Source organism: Pollachius pollachius, assembly GCF_949987615.1.
Source record: "Pollachius pollachius genome assembly, chromosome: 2".
Taxonomy (NCBI): domain Eukaryota; kingdom Metazoa; phylum Chordata; class Actinopteri; order Gadiformes; family Gadidae; genus Pollachius; species Pollachius pollachius.
In genome coordinates, this window is record NC_136935.1 from 15,850,946 (window position 1) to 15,873,817 (window position 22,872).

Here is a 22,872-nt window from a genome sequence, read left to right on the forward strand (position 1 = left end):
TGTGTCTCATCATCAACTCCCGTGACAATGATGTCATCCAGATAGCATTGGGTTCCCGATATCCCTTGGAGTACTTGGTCCATGGCGCGTTGCCATATCGCTGGGGCACTAGATATACCAAAGACCAATCTGTTGTATTGGTAAAGGCCTTTTGTGGTATTTATCGTCAGATACTTTCGTGAAGACTCCTCCATTTCCATCTGTAAGTATGCCTGAGCAAGGTCTATCTTTGAGAAACGCTCTCCACCTGCCAGGGACGCAAATATATCATCAATGCGTGGGAGGGGATACTGGTCTGCATGCAGGACAGGATTCACTGTGACCTTGAAGTCACCGCAGATTCGTACAGCACCAGTCTTCTTGACCACGGGCACAATTGGTGTTGCCCATTCACACCAGTCGACTGAAAAGAATACCTTGATCCTCCAAGTGCTGTAGTTCCGCCTCCATCTTTGGGCGAATGGCGTAGGGCACAGGACGAGCCTTGTGGAATTTTGGTGTTGCATTTTCTTCGAGAACAACCTGTGCTTTCAGGTGCTTCAGGGTGCCTATTCCATCTTGGAAAACCTGTGCAGACTGTGTCAGTATCCGTTTTAGTCTTTCATCTGTAGTGCTTCTGTTTTCCTTTGAGGTGATCTGTATTGCCTTTATTGACTGCCAGTTGAGATGAATGCTTCTCATCCATTCACGTCCAAATAAAGGGACACCCTCACTCTGCAGCACATACAACTCCAACTTTTGCTTGTCCTTCCCATGTTTCACTTTAACTTTCAATTTTCCCATAGGAGAGATTTTCTCCCCTGTGTATGTTTTCAGCATTACTGAGGTTGGTTTCAGTTTCACCTTTGGAAATGTACTCACATAATCTTTGTGGGAGATGATTGAGAGGGCAGATCCTGTATCCAACTCCATCTTTAATTTCACTCCCTCTACCTCAGGTGTCACCCATATGATGTTACGATCTGTCTCTTTAAGAGAATGAATTTTCAGACATGACAAATCTGCATTTGAATCAGTTGAATCAGTTTCACTGACCTGATGTTTGTTGCACTGTCTACAGTCTTTATCTTTGAACCAGCACTCAGTTGGGTCATGTGAATTTTTCCCACACCGAAAACATGACTGTGTTCTGTCCTTTGGTTTAGTGTGAAATTTATTCACAGAGCATTCTCCCATATTTTTCGTTTGCAATTGAATTGCGTCTTTTGCAACAGTTTCCATTGAAACGGCGATGTCATATGCCATATCCAGTGTTAGATCTCTCTTCGTCAAAAGTCTTTTCTGTGTATTGTCATTGTCCAATCCGCATACGAGCCTGTCTCTGAGTGCATCCAAAAGTCCCGCCCCGAAGTCACAATGTTCAGCCAATCTCCGCAGCTCCGCCATATATTCAGCTATAGACTCCATCTTTAACTGATCTCTCTTATGGAATCGGAAACGTTCGGCTATGACTAGTGGCTTCGGATTCAAGTGGCATTTTAGCAAATCCACATTCTGTTGGAACGTTTTCTCAGACGGCTTATCCGGTATTGTGAGGTTACGTAGCAAATTGTATGTCTTAGCTCCCATCAGACTCAAAAGCACCGCAACCTTCTTCTCCTCCTCCACGTCATTTGCCACACAGTATTGTTCAAGTCTTTCCACATAAGCCGACCAATCTTCTACAGTACTGTCAAAACAATCCATCCGTCCAATATTCATTTTCACTTGTTTCGTTGCTCTTCACTCACTGTGAAACTTTTATCCGGTCACTTCTTCCGTAGGATACTCCGTAGCGTTTCCATAAACGCAGCCGCCATGCGGTTGGGTAAACAACGTGATCCTGACGGCCATCAAAGACACATTCAACCTGTCTTATGGAGCATTGCACCGCGGGGATACAACACGATTCTCGTCGCCAATTGTTATGTATTACTTCATAATTATAACGTAATAAGGATGTCTAGACCAGGAGTTGTAGTCAACATAGTTTTTACTGGATCTACATAACTGGGAACATTAATCAATGCGCACACATAGAACAGGCAACGCATACAACAAAAAGTAGTTCCTTCATTATGTGGGTATACCACATACATAACACCTTCCAATCTAAAGAAATGCCCCTCCATCGAATGCACAGACTTCAGTGACTCAAATGGAACCCCACTGTGACTGCTCAGCCCCGGACTGCTCGTCTCCTCTCTGCCCCTCTTGTATCCTCTCCTCTCCTCTCGTCTCGTCTCCTCTCATTGCCACTCGTCTCCTTTCCTCTCGGCCTGTCTCCTCTCATCTCTTCCCCTCGCCTCGTCGTCCCTCGCATCATCCCTGCTCTCCTTTCCTCTCTTATCCTCCCCTCCCCTCTGCTCCGCTCCCCTCGCCTTGCCAACTCTCCTTCACACCTCTCCTCCACCCCCTCCTCGCCACTCTCCTCTCCTCTCATCTCCTCTCCACCCCACTCTCCCCCCTCTCTCCTTTCCTCCCCATTCTCCTCTCCTCTCATCTCCTCTCCACCCCACTCTCCCCCCTCTCTCCTTTCCTCCCCACTCTCCTCTCCTCTCATCTCCTCTCCTCCCCACTCTCCTCTCCTCTCATCTCTTCTCCTCTCCTCCCCACTCTCCTCTCCTCTCCTCTCCTCCCCACTCTCCTCTCCTCTCCTCTCCTCTCCTCTCCTCTCCTCTCATCTCTCCTCTCCTCTCCTCCCCACTCTCCTCTCCACTTTCCCCTAATCTTTTCTCCTCTCCACTCTACTCTCTTCTTCCCACCACTCTCCCCCTCTCCCCTCTCCTCTTGTCCCCGCTTTCCTCTCCTCGCCTAGCCAATCTCCTCTCCTCGCAACCCCTCTTCCCTTCTTCCCATCACTCTCCCCCTCTCCCCTCCTCCCCACTCTCCCCTTCTCCTTTCCTCACTACTCTCCTCTCATTGCATCCCCTCTCCACTTCTTTCCACCACTCTCTCCTTCTCCTCTCTCCTCTTGTCCCCACTTGCCTCTCCTCTCCTCTCCCTCTCCCCCCTCCCCGCTCCTCTCCTTGGGATCTTCTCCCATCGATCTCCTGCTCCGGCTCCAGAGTGAATAACCGCGTGGAGGCACTGGCTTCATGCTAGCTCTGCACCTTGTTGGCCTCTGCTCTGACCTCCTGGCCCTTTCCTTTCCTTGCCCTCATCTTTCTCGCTCTCGCACATAGACCTGCGTGCACAGGCTCACACACATGCACACAAGCATGAACACAGACACACAAACACACATGCGCACAGTTGTTATTTCTCTCTATCTCGGCCATCCTTCTTCAAGATTACATCTTGTACTCTGGCCTCGCGGGGTTAATGTGAGCTCACAAATGGAGTGTGTGTTTCTGAGTGTCTGGGTGTGTGTTTGTTTGTGTGTGTGAGAGAGAGAGAGTGTGTGCGTGTTTGTCTGTGTGCAAAGGTGAGCGTAGATTTCTGAAATTTGTGTAAAAGAATAAACAAAACGTGAACACTTTGCATGCGTTTATATATCCTCACAGCCCACCTGCATGAATATGCCTATTGCATCATCATTTCACAACCCGTTTACCCTACATTGCACATGCCCCTCCCCCTTCCCTCCCCCTCCTATACTCCTATATCTCCTTGTGCTAATTTGATTCATTCATTTTCCTGCCTTTCATTAGCCTGCTCCCCGTTTCCCTCGATTTGCCACCGTCGTGCATATTAATAAGACACAGATAGAAGCACAGCCTGATTTAAATCCCATGCCTGGACTCGTGGCCAACGGGGCCTCTCCCACACAATGGTGCCTACCTCTCTGTGTAGAGGCAGGGCCGCCTCTCTGTGTAGGGCCTCCTCTCTGTGTAGAGTGAGCAATCCATGTAGAGGCAGCTCTCTATGTAGAGGCAGGGCAGCCTCTCTGTGTAGAGGCAGCTCTCTGTGTAGAGGCAGCTCTCTGTGTAGAGGCAGCTCTCTGTGTAGAGGCAGGGCAGCCTCTCTGTGTAGAGGCAGCTCTCTGTGTAGAGGCAGGGCAGCCTCTCTGTGTAGAGGCAGCTCTCTGTGTAGAGGCAGCCTCTCTGTGTAGAGGCAGCTCTCTGTGTAGAGGCAGGGCAGCCTCTCTGTGTAGAGGCAGCTCTCTGTGTAGAGGCAGCTCTCTGTGTAGAGGCAGCTCTCTGTGTAGAGGCAGGGCAGCCTCTCTGTGTAGAGGCAGCTCTCTGTGTAGAGGCAGGGCAGCCTCTCTGTGTAGAGGCAGCTCTCTGTGTAGAGGCAGGGCAGCCTCTCTGTGTAGAGGCAGGGCAGCTTCTCTGTGTAGAGGCAGCTCTCTGTGTAGAGGCAGCTCTCTGTGTAGAGGCAGGGCAGCCTCTCTGTGTAGAGGCAGCTCTCTGTGTAGAGGCAGGGCAGCCTCTCTGTGTAGAGGCAGGGCAGCTTCTCTGTGTAGAGGCAGCTCTCTGTGTAGAGGCAGCTCTCTGTGTAGAGGCAGGGCAGCCTCTCTGTGTAGAGGCAGCTCTCTGTGTAGAGGCAGGGCAGCCTCTCTGTGTAGAGGCAGCTCTCTGTGTAGAGGCAGGGCAGCCTCTATGTGTAAAGGCAGCTCTCTGTGTAGAGGCAGGGCAGCCTCTCTGTGTAGAGGCAGGGCAGCCTCTATGTGTAGAGGCAGCCCTGGCTGCCCCTGCATGACAGTGAGGACCGGAGGATGCCTATCTATCCATTAGAAAAGAAAATGGGTCAGGGTCTGAACCTCCTGGCCAGGGTCCCATGGGGATGGGGAGGGGGGAGTAGCAGAGAGTGTGGGATGGAGGCCTGAGGCAGAGAGAGAAAGAGTTCCTGAGAGGAAGACCACCTCTCCCTGTCCCTAACGCTCTCCCTTTCCCCATCTCTCTCTCTCTTTCTCTCTCTCTCTCTCTCTCTCTCTCTCTCTCTCTCTCTCTCTCTCTCTCTCTCTCTCTCTCTCTCTCTCTCTCTCTCTCTCTCTCTCTCTCTCTCTCTCTCTCTCTCTCTCTCTCAAACCAAACCAAACCAAACCAAACCAAACCAAACAACGACTTCTCCACAGGCCCAAATTCAAGTAAAATGTGCCCACTTCTCCTAAGCCTCCTGATCTCCTAAGCCCTGGGTGTGTTGTGTTAATGCATTGCGTCGACTCCAACCACACACTGTACATCCAAATGAGAGATCCTCCTGCCAAAGTACCGGCAGTCACAAGCTGCCAAAGTACCGGCAATCATAGCTGGTAGCCAGAGCCCCAGCCTATTACCCAGAGTGCAGTACTCTGACGCGACGCGGCTCAACCCTGTATTTTCCAATCTTTCCACTCGCATTGTATTTTGTTGTTGTTTTTGTTGATGTTTTATCATGCATAATGAATGCATTATTGACTGCTGCGCCGTGGCTCACTGCAATTTGTCATAACGCATCTGGGTGTCATGCACTCGGCTGCACCTGAAATCACTTTCCTCTGCGAGGCACCATGATGAATTATTTGTTATGCTTGCGTGGTGGCGTCTGCCCCGGATGAAGATATCCGCTTTGATAAAGAGCGGGAGTGGAGCTTGGGGGTCTTAAAGTGCAACGACGACTCCCCCCCCCCCCCCCCCCCGGGGATGGAGGCTACGCTCAGCGGGGCCAGGCAATGTGACACGTAGTAGTAGTAGTAGTAGTAGTAGTAGTAGTAGTTGGACTGGCAGCGTGTGAAAGCAGACAGTACAGTCGCCCCCACCAGCCTGCGTGCAGAGCAGCCGGTGAAGAGAATGAGGTCCCGGACAGCCCCGAGAGGGCAAAGGGGGTACACTGGGAATTATTAAAAGCCACTGGAACTTAGTGTGTGCGAAGAACGGATACAGAGATGGTAAGTTGTCCACCGGAGTGAGATGATATGTCATGGCAAGGCAATCCGAGTGAGGCGTTTTGTTCTTCAAAGGGGATGGGGAGACTAACTAGGCCTTCTGGGTCACAGACTCATATTGAAGGGGGGGGGACATCGCCTGTACCACTCCTACATAAAATCATTGAAAACATCATTGTATTTCATCTCCACCCCCCAAGTGATTGACCCTTTTTGTTGGATGGGAACATAGAAATCACTCCATTGTGTATTGTCAGTCAGGGCACAGTTAAATACAGAACAATTATATTCAGATGTTTTGGTGATATTTTATAGATAGTAAAGTACAGTATAGTTTGTAAAGTATAGTATGGCACACAGGACTGTACGACTGTCTTGCACACGGTGATAGAAGATGCATGGGGTTGTGATATTAGCCGGTGTTAAGTCTAACAAACGCCAATGAAAGAACAATGGATTTGAGTGGGCGATGACGGTTGTTGTTGAATTTCCACAGAAATAAAGTTTTGATCCATCAAACCATGAAATGTTCTGTATATCTTCACAAAAGCCCCCCTGGGGAGCTATAAAAGCCATCTTCAACCGCCTCAGCAGGAAAATGTATTCTCTCTTGCTACTTTTTTGTCACAAGAGTTTGAAATGAGGAGTTATCTGCGGTCTTTGGCTCGGAGCTGCAGTCACATGGGAAATGCATTTCCCATTTTTTCAAATTCCATCCTCTTCTCTCTTTCCGACTGCAGATCGTCGTATATTTTAAATATTGTCCCTCACCAGCTCAGCACATGAATTTTGACAAGGAAAGGAGTTGGCCTTGGAATTGTTTGTTGAATATTTTTGATATTTCTAGGAAAAAAAAGATTATTCTTTGCATTAATAACAGAATGTAAAAAAAACCATCCCCACAGCCTGAAAGTCCCTCAAGGAAATTACGCCACAACCTTAATTCCAATGCAAATCATCATCCCCTGCCTCAGCCTAATCCTTTACATAGGAATGTGCTTTTTCATCATCGTGAGTTCCGACATAATTAGTATTTAGTGTGCAGTGAATGTGAAAAGGCAGAGAAAGCTGTTAGGCATGTATGCTTGCACACCCACACTTATGTATGTGTGTGTGTGTGTGTGTGTGTGTGTGTGTGTGTGTGTGTGTGTGTGTGTGTGTGTGTGTGTGTGTGTGTGTGTGTGTGTGTGTGTGTGTCTCAGCTACAGTACCTCAGGAGTTCTCAGGCCAGAGGACTGGGGATCTCTCTCAGTCAGCAGATGGTTTGAGAGATACAGGGCAACTCTCTGCCAGCCGTCACTGCAAGTCATTACGTTAATTAAAGAGCAGTGAAAATATTGTTTAAAAGTGCTGACAGGAACTGCATTATCTATAAACACAGTTTAGCGGCCCCCCACAGCCCCCTGGCAACTTGATTGGAGTGACATATCTCTGTAGTAGTCATCGATCAATTAGGTCACACCAAGAGGCAACAAAGAGAATCAGCACACTCAGAGCTTTGGCATTAATAGACTCTGGTGAATCCTTCCTTTGTTTAGTAGAGAGAGAGTGTGAGAGAGTGAGAGAGAGAGAGAGACAGAGACAGAGAGACGGAGAGAGAGAGAGAGAGAGATTAACACAGAGGCTGTGTGTGTGTGTGTGTGTGTGTGTGTGTGTGTGTGTGTGTGTGTGTGTGTGCCTGTGTGTGTATGCATATGTGTTTGTGTCTATGTGTGTATGTGTGTGTGAGTGTGTTCATGCTTGTTTCTAGCACTGAGTTTTACGTGTGCTCCAGCCGTGCTCGGCCCGTGCACGGGGAAAAAAATCATTAGCAGTCAAACTCTGTCTAAACCACTAAGCCTAAGTAACGATCGCTCTCAAGGAACAGGTCTGGAAACTAGGAATACCCCCCCCCCCCCCCCCCCAACCCGTCTCCCTCTCTCTTTTTATCTGTGCTTTTCCTTTATGTTCTTCTTTTTTTCCTTTTCCGAACCAGAGAGATGGAGGTCTTTGAAAAGCGACCCGCCAGGGGGAGGGGGGGCTTTGGGACAGAGAAACAGGATTGGGGGGGGGGGGGGGGGGGGTTCAGAGTGACACGCCAGATACAGTGGGCGCCATTAAGGACTGTGGAGAGGGCTCTGTAAGATACATGGACAGAGAGGAGGCTGGTGAGAGAACGAGGAAGGATGTGCTCTCTCTAACTCTCTCTCTCTCTCTCTCTCTCTCTCTCTCTCTCTCTCTCTCTCTCTCTCTCTCTCTCTCTCTCTCTCTCTCTCTTCCTCTCTCTCTCCCTGGTCTCTAAAGGCTGTGTTTATAATGGCAGAGGCGATGATGACTTCTTAGAGGGCCAGTCTAAAGACTCCATTCCTTCCCTTTCCCACCACAATGTTCTCTGTTCTGCAAAGACCACTGTGGACCACGATGTTGTGAGGTCAACTTCATGTTTATTTAAGCGGCTCATGCATAATTTAGAACAGGTCACCTGCTCATACTAAATTTAGAGAATGCACAGTGGATGGAGATGCAAGCGCAAATGGATGGTATAGTAAAGCATCGCGACATAGTCCAGTTACAAAGATGAGGTTGGAGGTTTGAATAGAACTCCTCTGTTCTTCACTAGGTCAAACGATTCATTGAGACTATTTTGTATGCCAAATTAGGCCAATGGATTTCCAGAATGCATGCAATATTTTAATTGCAAAGTTATCTTTGCATAATCACTTTAATCACAGTGTTCTTTGAAATACGGACTAGCTGAGGCTCTCCAATTCAATTCAATTTTATTTGTAAAGCCCTTTAAAACAGGTACAGTCTCAAAGGGCTTAACAGGCCATATGTTTATGACATCCCCCTGATCCTAGCCCCTCAGAGGGCAAGAAAAAAGAACCTTAATTAGCAAGGAAGAAATCTTGAGAAGGAGCGCAGAGTGGGGATCCCTTCTTCCACGTATGATCAGGAGTGCAATTGGTGCCATAATTGACATCCATCCATCCATCCATCCCTGCATCCATACATACCACAGAGCAGAGACTGACTCTATAAAGGATAGTGCATTGCTACCGAAACGTGTGGGTATGTGGACAGCAGATAAATCCAGAAGAGGGACAGAGTAGACAAAAACAAACCAACACACAATGCACAGCAGAGCGTTGAACCTCATGCCGACGGCCGCCCGTCTGAAAGGTTCAGATGAGTGCCGATGTGGCGTGCGGTCCACACGCTGCTGCAGCAGGAAAGCGGGAGGAAAGCTTCTTCTGCGAGGGGGACCCGGGATGGTTGCTGTGACGGGGGCGTCACGGTGATGAGGGGAAGCTGGATTGTTCTGTCAGTGGGGGGGGGGGGGGGGGGGGGAACTGACTGCAGGCCGTTACTGTGAGGGATGTGGAGCCACTGTCTGAATGGATGAGGTTCAGGCTGGGGGAGGGGAAACGGGGAAGTGGATTCACATGGACATGCTAACCCTAGTGCACGCACACGCGGCACGCTCGCTCAGACAAAAAAATAGAAGCGGGCTGTTATACAAAATGGCACCATTAGAACCCGAAAGGCACTCGAGCATGTTTGTGCATGCGCAGGTACGCACGAACGCACACACGCACCCACGCGCACACACACAAAAACAACCAAAGATAGTCAGACAGTCAGATAGACAGACACACACACACACAGACACGCCATACTCACAAAACACTACACACTACATTAGTTAAACCGCAAGCACACATACATGGACAAAACCATAAAATACGCTTGACGCACAAATGTGCATCATCACCCAGAAGCACACATGCATACAGACGTGCATACACACATGAACATTTACACACAAACAAACAACAGCACACACACATGAACATTTGCACACAAAAAAACAAATGCACACAAACACACACACACACATACTCATGCTAAAGTACAAAGTAAGAAACATTCATGCCCTTCAGGGCATAGATACAGATGTCTGGTTCCCTCACAAATAAACACTCCAATATCCTTGTCCTGCCAGAATTTCTTTCAGACTACAAGTAGGACCACAGTGCCGGGTAGACAGAGGTTGGTTGGGCGACACATCGCCATTCTGACTCACCTGACGAGATGTTCAAGCCTTCGGACCCATGGTCAAAAACAAAAAGATGCTTCTTCTGTCTAGTGTCATAAACGGGTAACATAAGTTGAACAAATAAAAAAAAAAGTCCTTACTTTTAATACTTACTTTTCTAGTGAGGGTGATAATGGTGTGTTGTTGGTTTGAAGGATGCAGTTAAAGAATTGAAGCGCTCCCACTCTTACCTGGGACTTCAAGAATGTCGACCTGACTCCCCCCATAAATAACTTCCTGCCCCAAAGGTCCGACCCGGGTCACAAAGATGACTCATAACTAATACCTGCTTTCAATCACACAGCAAAATTCTGTGTGTAATATAAATCAATACAGATACAACAAGAAGAATGTGTCTTCAACAATCCTTCCACACTGCGGTTCCTCATCTCTCTCCCTCCCCTTCTCTCTCTCTCTCTCTCTCTCTCTCTCTCTCTCTCTCTCTCTCTCTCTCCCTCTCTCTCTACCTCTCTCTCTGTCACTCTTCTCCCCCACCGCCCTGCGTCTCCCTCTCATTCATCATGGCAGCGCTTCCGGCCTTGTGAGAATTCATTCACTGTGGAAATGGAAGCTATACCCGTCGCCGTCTCGCTCTGCCCTCCGTTCCCGTCGCCAGAGAGTCACCTAGCTCCGCTTTCCACAGTTGTTTAGCCTCAGATGAAATTAAAGTTTTTCATGTCCGCCATGCTGGCTGAGTGAATGACACAGGAGTTAATGCAATTTGGGCCGTTCAGTTCTGCTCCCATCACCAGAGCCTTTATTGGAGTAAAAAAAGGAAAGAAACCGTTGCTTGAATTCGGTTGGAGAGTGTATGTGACCTGTGGCCACGGGTCAGTCTGGGTTCTCTCTCTTTGAATGCTTTTTGTGACAAAGTTAATACAACTGCAATGGCTTAATGGACTACTGCTTAAAATGGTCTGGAACGAATCAACACTAACTCAACATAGCAATAACTCACTCACTCACACAATACCTCACCGTGATGACAACTCACCAATACACCAATCTTTAGAGGTACTGATCAGGGTCAAATCCTTGCATACATTCGTGGTTCATTAGCAAATTGTATTTTACTCAGTTCTTTTGCAACCAGGCTTTGGTGCGAAGGAAGATCTTGCATTGGTCTCAAAGATGTAAGTTAAAAGGATCCAAATTAGCATTGCTACTTCCGGACAAAGGGATGCTTGACAACCATTCAAAGCCCTCTCTCTGCGTCTTCTCCTCTTCAGATGCGAGGCACCAAAGCCGTGTCTGTGTGGCCGGTGGGCTTCGTGGGGGGCCGGGCCTACGAGCGGCCCATCGTGACTGGGGGGAAGGTGGTGGGCTGGTACACAGGATGGAGGCCAGACCGACCCTTTGCTACGGACATGGCCGGTAAGCCTCCCTTCTTTCAAAGTGCATCAGCAGACACACTCACACATCGTGCCTTCATCTTCCAAATGGCTATTCTGGCAGTGCTACTGCTTTGGGGGGAGGGGGGGGATTGCTAGTGCCAATGTATCCTTCTGCCCGGTGAATATCACCTGTTCTAACCATTGTGTACGTGTTCGGTAACACATGGTCTGAGAATCAAGATCACATGGGCTATAGCATGTAATTATGAAAAATCACAGATGTCATGAGATCATAATGGACCCCCAACCACTGTTTTGGGGGTGAGATGAAAGGGAGAGAGAGAGAGAGGGAAAGACAGTGAGAGAGAGAGGGAAACAGCGAGACAGCGAGAGAGCCAGCGAGAAGCACGCACGAGAGAGACATAGATAGACAAACATAGATAGACAAATTGAGACAGAGACAGACAGACAGACAGGCAGACAGACAGGCAGACAGATAGACAGACCGACAGACCGACAGACAGAAAGACAGACAGACAGACAGAAAGACAGACAGACACACGAAAGACAGACAGACAGACAGACAGACAGACAGACAGGTTGCACAAAGCTCCTTCCTTACTTCCGTTAGTTGTGTCTGCGCCTGCGTTCTCCCTGCTGGCGACGGTAATAACCCCATCAAGCATCTCCCAGGGCTGCTGGATCCGTGAGTGCATGACAAATACACTCACGGCCACGCGCACACACACACACACACACACACACACACACACACACACACACACACAGGCAGGCACCCACAGGCACAGAACGCACACTCCCACAAACAACTACTGCCAGGGCGTAGATCCCTATGCTTGTATCTGTACGGGCACTTAAACCTGATGAGCTAGCACAACATGCACTTGCGCACACACACACACACACACACACACACACTCACACATGGACACACACATACACACACACACACACACACACACACACACACACACACTCACACGGTTGCATAACACAACCCTGCCACTGGGTATAGTGTTAATTAAACTATGATAACAAGTTTTGTACTCTCCTCCACCTTCCCTCTCCTCTCTTCCCGTTCTCCTCCACTCCCCTTTCTCACTCTCTCCCTGTCTCTCACCCATAGTGTAACAGGCAGCATCTGCTAGCATCCCTTTGCCTAAACACAAATGTCACTGCTCAAAAAGCCGTTTTACGCTGCTATTAAAGACGCGTGCACGGGGAGGAAAAGTGCTAGAAAGTAATTATCAGCATGTTCTTTTTTTACAACCGCTTTATATAATTGCGCTGTCAACGTTCAATACGGGTTTGGCTGTCCGGACACTAGCTATATAATAGAAGGCAATTCCTGCCACAGCCACTTGAGAGGCAGTGAGAAAGAGACAGCCAGAAAGAGACAGCGAGCTTGAGAGAGAGAGAGAGAGCTTGAGAGAGCTTGAGAGAGAGAGAAAGAGAGAGCTTGAGAGAGAAAGCTTGAGAGAGAGAGAGAGAGAGAGAGAGAGAGATTAACACACACACACACACACACACAAACACACACACACACACACACCCCTGCCAAACAGTCACACACCTGAAGGTCATCGCCGTAGAGTACAGGTGCAGTGACAGGGTCAGTTGTGAAGGTTATGTTAAGCGTGTTTCAATATGCTATGTCATGTAAAGACATGAGAGAGACTGAGACTGAGAGAAAGAGAGGGCGAAGGCAAGAAAGAGAGCGGGAACGAAAGAAAGGGAGAACAAAAGAGAGGGAGAAAGAGAGCGAGAGAGAGCGAGAGAGAGACCGACAGGTCAGTCTCTTTAACTTTTCCCTCAACTAGTGACAGAGGGAAATCTCCCAGGTTTTGTTGCTAAAGCTGTGTGGGAACCAATAGAGTTTTATAAAAAACCGACCCAGCAGAACAGTGCTTCTGAACAGTTTTGCAGACATGTCTTTTTATCCTGGGTTAAAAATGTTTCAGCAAATTTGCTGTCAATCCTTAAAATCACCAATCTCGTGGACTGAGAAAACTTTAGATGAAACAGAAGCAAATAATGTTACGATGCTCAGAACATCCATTTACAATGTTCTAAAATGCTAAAAGAGTTTCTTACAACTTGCATCTAGAAATCCCCAGATGATTGGTATGTGGTGAGATTTTAGATTAAGTGGTATCGTGAGATTACCCGCTAGTGAAGGGGTGCTCGTCTATCTTCATGGTGTGCTGTTTTGTACGATGGTGCATGGAGAGGAAAAAACACAAAATCCCCCCTATCTGCTGCTCTTTCTCATTTACCAAGACATAATGGTGCCAGAACAATGGCTACTTACTTACTTATGTGTGTTTGTGCCTGTGTGCGTCTGTGCGTGTGTCTGTGCGAGAGTGAGAGTGCGAGTGCTAGTGTGTGTGGCTGTGTACATGAATGTGTATGCAATCTTCAAGTAGTGTGCACACACACACCATACACACACACATAAACACAATTGCTCTACCCAACCGAGAGAAAAGCAACTGCAGATAGGAACACATTTGGCACTGCAATTCTCTAACACAAACACACACACACACACACACACACACACACACACACACACACACACACACACACGCAAACACAAACTATAAAACTTATTCTGTGTACATGCACGACTGTGCACGCCCAAAGACCTCACACACACACTTTCACCACATGTTAACAATGCAATCAGGCACTCGCAGACGTGTGTCTGTGTACTCTTGTACCACTCGACACTAGCATGAAAGCACACTCTCCCTTTCACATGCGGGCTCCGAAACAGCCAGGTCTGTCCTATCTGTGTTGAAGCAGCACTTGTAGGGCCCCTTGGAGCGGTCTCCGAGATGAGGCATACAAAGCCACTTAACCCCGACTAACCCGACACTTTACACCATGTGCCGCAAAGAGAGGCCACGTTAAAGAGGCCGGGAGGGAGGGAGATGGATGGATATGTAATTCAGGAGGCAAGGGGGTAAACATCCGCATGGCACGGCACTCATAAAACGGATGATAAAGAGAACGGGGAAGGGGGTGGTTGGGGTTCATTAAATGACACCTCTCACAAGGTGTCTCCTATTGTCAGCCCTGAGTAACAGCTGCTGCAGTGTTTCTTCTCCTCCACTGGGTAAATTGACATGAACGCACACACACACACACACACACACACACACACACACACACACACACACACACACACACAAACACAAACTACTGCACACACTATGCACACAGGGACACTTCCACCAAAAATATGCAAAAAATAGGGCAAGTGGGGAAGAAATGTGGAAAGTGGAGCGGGTTGAGGCTATGTCTGGCCAGTGGGCTCCTGGGTACACAGGACTGAGATATGCAGCCGCCCCCCCCCCCCCCCACCCCCCCCCCCCCCACCCCCCCACCCCCCCACCCCCGTCAGGACTTGCAGGCGGGCCATGTGGTGTGCGTGCGGGAGAGAGGGCGGGCACGGCGTGGGGGCTAGCGGTCTCCGCAGCACACCATATGGCCGTGCTGCGTTCCCCGTACCCCCGCATGGCGTGGCGTCTCATTAGGAGGCGCCTGGACTCACAATTGCTCATGCATTTCCCAGCTCCACCTGGGCTGCATTCACCTGGCTGTAATGAGCAGCGGCAGCCCGGCGCGCTGGGAGGAACAGCAGGAGCACGGCCCTTGTTAGAGTGGTTTCAATGAAGGGAAGGTGGGCAGACCATTGGATAGATATGGTGTATATATATAAAACCTGGTTTCTCTAAAGTCGACGTGACATACTTGTTCAGAGCTGGTTTGTGCTGAACAGCTCCACCTCTGCGTCGGTCCGGTTTACGGGATTCATTTTAGGGCAAGCATGGGGGGGAATAGGGAGGCAACATTTTAATTGTGATATATTTTACAGGTATAGTTTTAATTTAATTCACAATTCATTGAGGAATATTAAATGTATACATTTACAAACAGTTCATAAGTAAAAAAATATGGGAATGCCGACATAAAATGTAAAGTAGCGCTGGGAGGAAACTCCCACGGAATTCACCTGCTGCTCACTAGTTCACCATAGCGCAGTTCTCCAAAACGGACAGAAGTAAACGCCTCAAAAACCCCTTCTGCTCCAAACACATCTGTAAACTGCAAGTGACCACATCTCTATCAAGCACGACGAGTGACGATTCTGGAGACCGTGCCGCAGAGCAAGACGACTGAAGCCCCTGATGAACAGAAGCTTAAGTTTATGGCTCAATCGCAGCCCCCCCAGCTGGCTCCGTAGCTCCATCCCGTTTGGACTGCCCCCTGCCCTACCTCAAGGTCCATCGGAAAACCTCAGCCTGAGTTATAGCTGAGTTTGTTTCCCTCTGCCGTCAATGAAAGAGCAGTTCAACTAGTCTACGTGTGTCTTTATGGTCCCAAGCTGAGCTGTACGGTAGGCAAGTGAGCTTACTTTCTCTGCTTTATTGGAATAAAACATCTTTGTAACTACAAATAATGCAACCGTAGTAGAACCATGTAAGAACGTGCCCACCCAGTGAAACAGAATCCCCCTTTGCTGAGCTCTGTATGATGCTTGCTCTGATGCAGAGATCTAGATGCAATCAAAAACCAATGCCCTTCTGCAACAGGTTGCAAGCTCAATGCTGCAACTTTGCACTGGAAATGACAGAACTGCTCTTGAGCTGCTGCTCAACTATGCAGCCAGTATGTAGCATGCAAGGCTCGTTCTCACACCTCACTAATTTATCAGACTATGCAGAAACGATTAATATGATGGTCAACGCAACAGCCGACTACATATTATTAGTATTGAGGCATGACATGGGGGAAATGACTGGTACTTTTGCTAGCTGTCTTTAGCGGACACATTAGTGGCTGCTTATGGGGGCAGCTGATGTTTGCACCTGATGTGTAAACCAGACGGTTGACATTCCAGTCCCAGAGATAATAATAAACAGGACAATCAATAGAATACCATGTGCATGTCAAATTCTCTCTGTCTCTCTCTCTCTTTCTCTCTCTCTCTCTTTCTCTCTCTCTCTCTCTCTCTCTCTTTCTCCCCCTCTTTCTCTTCTGTCGCTGTCTACCTCGCTCTGTCTCTGCTGACACACACTCTTCATGGAACAGGTGCTCTGAAGTTGCATCAAATCCCCTGAATCTGTGCAACCAGGGGAACATAGCAGTGAGAGGAAGCAGGGGAGACGGGAGGTAGGAGGCGAGGAGAGGAAGAGAGGAGTCCAAGGAGAGGAAGAGAGGAGATGAAGGGAGGAGAGCAATGGAAGAGATGAGCGGAGGATAAAGGAAGGGATGAGGAGGGGAAGGGGGAGGGAGAATGCAGGGAATGTGCTCTTATCCTGCTGACACACACATAAACGCACAAATAAGCAGACACACATACAAGCACAAACGCAGGCTTTCTGACTCACAAACACACACACACACACACACACACACACACACACACACACACACACACATAGACTACTGATGCTATTGGATGGGGAATACGGAAAGGAAAACTGATACAGCGAGACTTCCTCTTCTGAAGATTTGTAAACGACAGTGCTGGAACACAAACACACACACACACACACACACACACACACACACACACACACACACACACACAGAAAGACACACACACACCAATTGGCTGGGCACCTTGTGGATGCAAATTAACCCCCTCCCCCTTCATCACTCAGAATCAGTCGGTTATGCAGCTGCCCTCGCACGCACATGGGATCTCCTCCTTAATCATTTGCACTGACTATTCAAGCGGGAGCAACTTAGTCTCATCAAAGGCAGGCTTATTGGTTCATCTTCCATTTTTAAAGGTGTCTCTCTGCATTAGTTGACGCAATGCATCCAGAAGCACAAAGGGCAGGTTGAGGTTCATGATTCTAACCGTGTTGAAAAGATCCAATAGCCCAGAGGTGAGACGGCAAAGATCACCAAGTATGAAGTCTGCAATAACGGCAGCAATGCCTATGAAGGATAAGCTGAAAATATAATTCATATTTTATAAACATACACACACACAGACGCATACACACATGACACATCCAAGGTTAACGCAATACTCCACTTCTGTAAGTCACATTTCTCATGGCTTATTGCAAAGAAATGAATCGTCAACTGTGCACCGTGAAGGATGGAGGCTTGGTAACCACAGAGTCACCCGGGGTTGGGGCGGGCAGCCTGGTGCCACGAGGCCGGCGCCGCACAATGGATGCCAGAAGAACATTCTTTAATGAACAAGAAGTGCATCATCGCTCCGGCCCTCTTTCATTCCCGTCTCCGGGCCCCCGGGGGTTGGTCAGGGCCCGGGTTGAGGGATGTAGGCAGCCTGGGCCGTGGGTAGAGTCGTCAAGGCCTCTTCCTGTCTGCTGTACAGTACCACCCCTCTCATGGAATGGAGGCCAGCGGAGCGGTGACCCCGGCGTGATCTGCTGGAGGTTTGATTAGACGGGGGACACGTTTCGGTGACTCCAAAAGGTCTTACCAACATGCTCTCTTTTCTGTTCACCTTTAAAGATTGTTATCCGACACATTTTTTGTGTCGGATAACAATCTTTAAACAAAAAGTGGCAATTTTGCCACTTTTTGTTTGTGTGCTTTTGGCATTGAAGGGTCCCTTTCAGAGTTGAGCCCCCCCCCCCCCCCCCCCCACACACACACACCATTCCCTAGCAGTGCATCATTAACGCTGTGACCCCCTCCGTTGACCCCTGGCCGTGAGACGGAAGCAGATTAATCTGATAACAACCTTGTGGTGGGGTCTTGCCTGATATGAATTGCACAGATGTAATTAAAATTCTTCCGCACTGCGCTCTACTTTTTCTGTTTTCTTCTCGCGGCTCCAAAAGGACTCCCAGTGCATTTACAATGAGCCATTCTGCTCACCTTGCTGCTCTGCTCCTCTTCTCCCCTCCTCCTCTCCTCCCCTCCTCTTCTCCTCCTCTCCTCTCCTCCTCCCCTCCTCTCTTGGGCTGCAGGGTTTGCGGTGAACCTCCAGGTGATCCTTGGGAACCCGCGGGCCCAGTTCAAGCGGCGGGGGTCCCAGCCCGGCATGCAGGAGTCCGACTTCCTCAAGCAGATCACCAACGTCAGCGACCTGGAGCCCAAGGCCAGCAACTGCACACGGGTCAGTAGAAGGGTCCTGGTTAGTGGTGGAGGAAACACTGGTTAGTCAGTGGAATGGGTCTGATTAGTGATGGAAGAACCACTGATTAGGGGTGGAAGTACCACTGCTTAGTCAGTAGAACGGTTCTCATGAGTGGTGAAGGAACCCCTGATTGGTCAGTAGAAAGATTCTGATTAGCGGTGGAAAAATCATGGCTTAGTCAGAATCTTTTTTCGGAATCAGTGGTAGAGGAACCACTAATTGATCAGTAGAAAGATTCTGATTATTGGTTGATGAACGACTGATTGGTCAGTAGAATACTTAATGCCATGATCTCTATTTGGTGATTTTATTTAATGTTTTTACTTGTTTGAGGTTTAAAGGAATGGAATTATGGAATTTTTGAAATGGAACTATTTTCTATTCAAACTATCAAAATACAAATATGATTCTTCTGTGAAGTCTGACATTTAAAAATTAGTACAAATGCCTTGAAGGTGTACCTTAAATTTGGCATTTGGCTCTTAAAGTACTGAGTATGTCGTCCCCCCCCTGGCATCAATAACCAATTGCATGACAGAGGTATGTCACTAGTGACCTGTAGCTAGGCAACACACTTGGTTATATTACCAAGTCTGCATCTGGGGTCAAATTCAGCCGGTGGCGACACACACAGACACTAACACATTTAGCAACATCGGGGCTGTGTACGTGCATCCCAGTCTGAGGCACATACTACAGCTGCAGTCATTACAGCCCGCTGCCATGGCAACAACGCCCATACCCTTAGGCCCCTTCCCTGGATATTGACTGGAGTGACTCATGAAGAAAGATGGGGCCTGTGTCTAAACCCGGGGCCGGCATCTCACCGTCGGACAGCTACAGGCCCTCTGCAGCCCCTCGGCCCTGCCTTTGTTCCCCGGGCTGTCTGGATCGATGGGGGCCTCATCTCAGATGGCCGAAAACCTGCTGGCACTGCCGGTGTTATCAGGCTGCATCTGGGGCTGCATGGAGAGAAGAAGTCTTCCTGACGTATGGGCTCTATTATCCTCCCTTCCTATTTACAGCAATGCTCCTCCGGGCTCCCGCCGCCGTCGGATTGATGCGAATAAGGATGAGCAGGAGCTGCTGGTGGACAATGCGAGGCAATCCCTTCTCATGAGTCGCTCCCCCTTGCCTATTTCATTGACGCTCTATCGGTTTAGCCACCAGTTAAAGTAATAGTGAGGATTTGTCTTCAGGAGGTGGGTCTCAGAGGACAGGGGTAGAGGGGCTCTCCAGGCAGGCCGGACAGGTTTAGGCACGCTCAAGTCAAGCATAGAAGCAGAAGGTCGTAGTGGAGGAGTTTGCTGAGGGGGTGATATGGATCTTGGCCGGGGGGGGAGGGGTTGGGGTGGGGGGAAGCCCAGGTGAGGGGTATGTAGGCAACCCCCTCCTCCCTGCGTTCTACCAACAGTGCAGTGTTGACGCCGCCATCGCCATTACCAGCGCCATTAACTTAATAGTCGTAATAGAGGTGCCCCGGCGCCGATATTAATACCGGCTATTAACGAGCCATGACATCATCACTCACTGCCCCCAGCTTCAGAGAGAAAGGGGGTGGTGGCGAAGGGAGGGTGGGGGCGGAAGGGAGGGATGCATCTCCATTAATCACTCAGCAGCGAGCCTCTGCGTTTGGGCGAACGAGGGCAGGATGCGATATCATCGCTCATGCCTGCCGGCAAGTTGTGATGACATCATCAGCAGCAGCCACGGAAGAGAAATGACCCGATGCAGGGTTATATTCGTCCAAGAGGCTCGCTGGAGAATAGCGACTGCGAACGCCTCGCGCTCCAACCCTGAAGACATCTCCCGATGAACGGCGGTGGTGTTCACTAGATGACACGTGCTGGCTTGTGCATTTGTAAATTGGAGGGTTTTGGAGGATTTATTTTTTGAAACTGCGCTAAAGAAGACAAAGTGTAGCAAGGCTCTGGAGAAGAGCCCGTTTGAACCCTTCCAACCAGAGATTGTACAGCAGCCCTCCAAGCCTCCCCCAGGCCACTGTGACATTTGGGACAATGCGTCCCTTTCTGCAGAGCAGATACCCATCTGGAGCCTGCATGGAGAACTCTGGACGCTGACCTTGACAATGGAAGGCTCTGAGGCGGGCTACATGCATGCTGCATGCACTCGGTCACACACAAACACACACACACACATACACACACACACACGTGCACGCACGCTCATGCACAACAGTGGCAACATGCCCTAATGACGCTGGCGCCCGGCATTAATGTCAACAGACAGTAGAGACTGGAGGAGGCGGGGTGGAGTGGGGGAGGGGATGGGAGGGTGAGTGGGGTGATGTGTGTGTGGGAGGGGGATGGGGGGGAGAGAAGCTGCAGATTGAAACAGATGATGACACCGGACAAAGAGAGAGAAGGAGAGTGAGACGGAGAACGCGCGAGAGAGAGAGTCTTGGAAACAGAGAGAGAGAGAGATCGAGATCGAGATGAGGTTAAGAGATCGAGAGGCAGGGTATAAAAGGATTGACGATGGATGGAGGAGGAGGCTGATGGATGGGGACGTGGAAGAAGGACAGAGAGCCAGAAAGCAGCTTCTAAAAGCAAAGGGTGGGGGGCAAGGAATGACTTGTCAGCCTGGGGGGGGGGGGCTCACCATTCGTCTCTCCTGTATTAAAGGTTGAGTCAAGACGGACAAATCCCCCCAATCCACCACCTCCAACCTATAAGAACGCTGCGCTCCACACTCCCTCACACACACACCCATAAGACGAGGAAAACAAACATCCCGCTAATACTGGCTGCAGGGTGAGGTTCTGCTCTAAACAATAATGAATAAATAATAATACAATAATTAAACTGTCCAACGCTACATGCAAACACAGACAAAACACACACACTCACAAACAGGTGTGTTTCCCTCCCTGCACTGGGGTGTATTGTAATGCTTTAGTGAATGCTGTATTGACCTTGTTAAGATATGCAAAATGGACCAATTAGTAGCAGAGTACACAGGAAATGACACGTTCCAGCCGAAAGAGCCCAGGAAACTAAGGCAGTGTCAGGCTCACAGTTAATCATGTCTGCCCACTGGTGTTTGTGTGTGCTTCCATTGGCTGATAACATGAATATGTTTGCATAAATTAATTAAGCCCACACATAATCACTTGACAAGTATAGTCCATTGAAAAACCATTACGTTAACAATTACGCCTAATGTTAATAAACTCTTAATTAACACTTTATTATCATCTTCGCAAATCCGGAGCTAAGTTTTTTAAACCAAAATGGACAATTCAGTTGGAGCCTCCTGCAAAAATAGCAAACAGTCTAAAGCAGGGTTTTACTGGCCCTTTAATGAGTACAGATTGTTAACCAACCCAAATTGAAGGACTAAAATCGCTAAAACAAGTATGTTAAATCTAATTTCAACCCGATAATGGGAGATCCAGAGTCTCTTACCTGAGTGTTTTCATGGCTTTGTTTTGTTTTTGCCAAGCAAAGCTGTGACCAGTGTTCTGCTCTCTTAAACAGCAAATACCCAACGCTATCCATCTAGTTCTATGCTCTCTGTTTACACAAGATGTTCCAACAGCCTCTCAATTCAATAAATTACATTTAAAACAGCTTTATTGGCATGAGAAACAAACATTTACATTGCCAAAGCGGGTGAACAATAAAAAAGTAAAACAATAAATAGTAGAACTAAAGTAGTAGAGGTAAAGTTTATTATTAAAACAAAATACATATACGAATTAGATATTACACTAATATACTCAATACATTAAAAGTAAAATGTGGGATCTTTTAAAATTCCGGTATCTCGTATAAACAGATAAATTAAAGATAAACTCGACACAGTATTTGCAATATGGAGGTGTATATACGTTTGCAATAGTGCACTAATCTCTCTCTCTCTTCCAGGTGCTGGTGTGGCACACTCGCACGGAGAAGCCGCACATGGGGAACGAACCAAAGTTCAGGAAGGACACGGTGGTGATCGAGGTTTGAGCGCCCAAGCTCAGATCCCCATCTCCACAGGGAGGGGGCGGCAGGGGGCGTCACGGCAGACCCTCCTCTGGATATCGGGGATGAGACGAGCAGCACGGGACGGATACGCGTGGATTCCGGGCCCGAGCCCTGAAGCCTCAAACCGTACACTGCATATGAAATGGGATTTTTTTGGGTAATCCGCTGGAAAAAAGCGTGGGACATTCGCCCCCTCAGGGCCCAGGTCTCTCTCTCTCTCTTTCTCTCCCTGGGAGTTAGGGGTGAGACCGGGAGGGCTCTGTCTCTAGCTGGGAGGGTGAGACCAGGAGGGGTCTCTCTCCCCCTTTCTCTCAGGGAGATATTGGTGAGACTGGGAAGGCTCTCTCTCCCCTTTCTCTCTGGGAGCGATGGCTGTGACCGGGAGGGCTCTCTCTCTCTGTGGGAGTGATGGGTGAGACCGGGGGGGAGAGACACTGCATGCGACCCTGCTAAAGAGGATCAGCCTCTCCTGCTGTGAGCAGGACTTCAAAGAGAGGACGCTGCCCTGTGCTGTGGCT

At 48.8% G+C, this 22,872-nt stretch overlaps 1 protein-coding gene across 1 annotated transcript in view; it reads left to right on the forward strand.

The window, feature by feature from the left end:
* Positions 1-22,336, forward strand: part of b3gat2 (beta-1,3-glucuronyltransferase 2 (glucuronosyltransferase S)) — a gene marked incomplete at both ends in the record, with an annotated part of 29,322 nt that extends 6,986 nt beyond the window's left edge. The window contains 3 exons of the mRNA XM_079730824.1: positions 11,096-11,240; positions 18,190-18,338; positions 22,250-22,336. Coding sequence (XP_079586950.1) covers positions 11,096-11,240; positions 18,190-18,338; positions 22,250-22,336 — 381 coding nt within the window. The remainder of the gene's footprint in view (positions 1-11,095; positions 11,241-18,189; positions 18,339-22,249) is intronic.
* Positions 22,337-22,872: the final 536 nt, after the last annotated feature.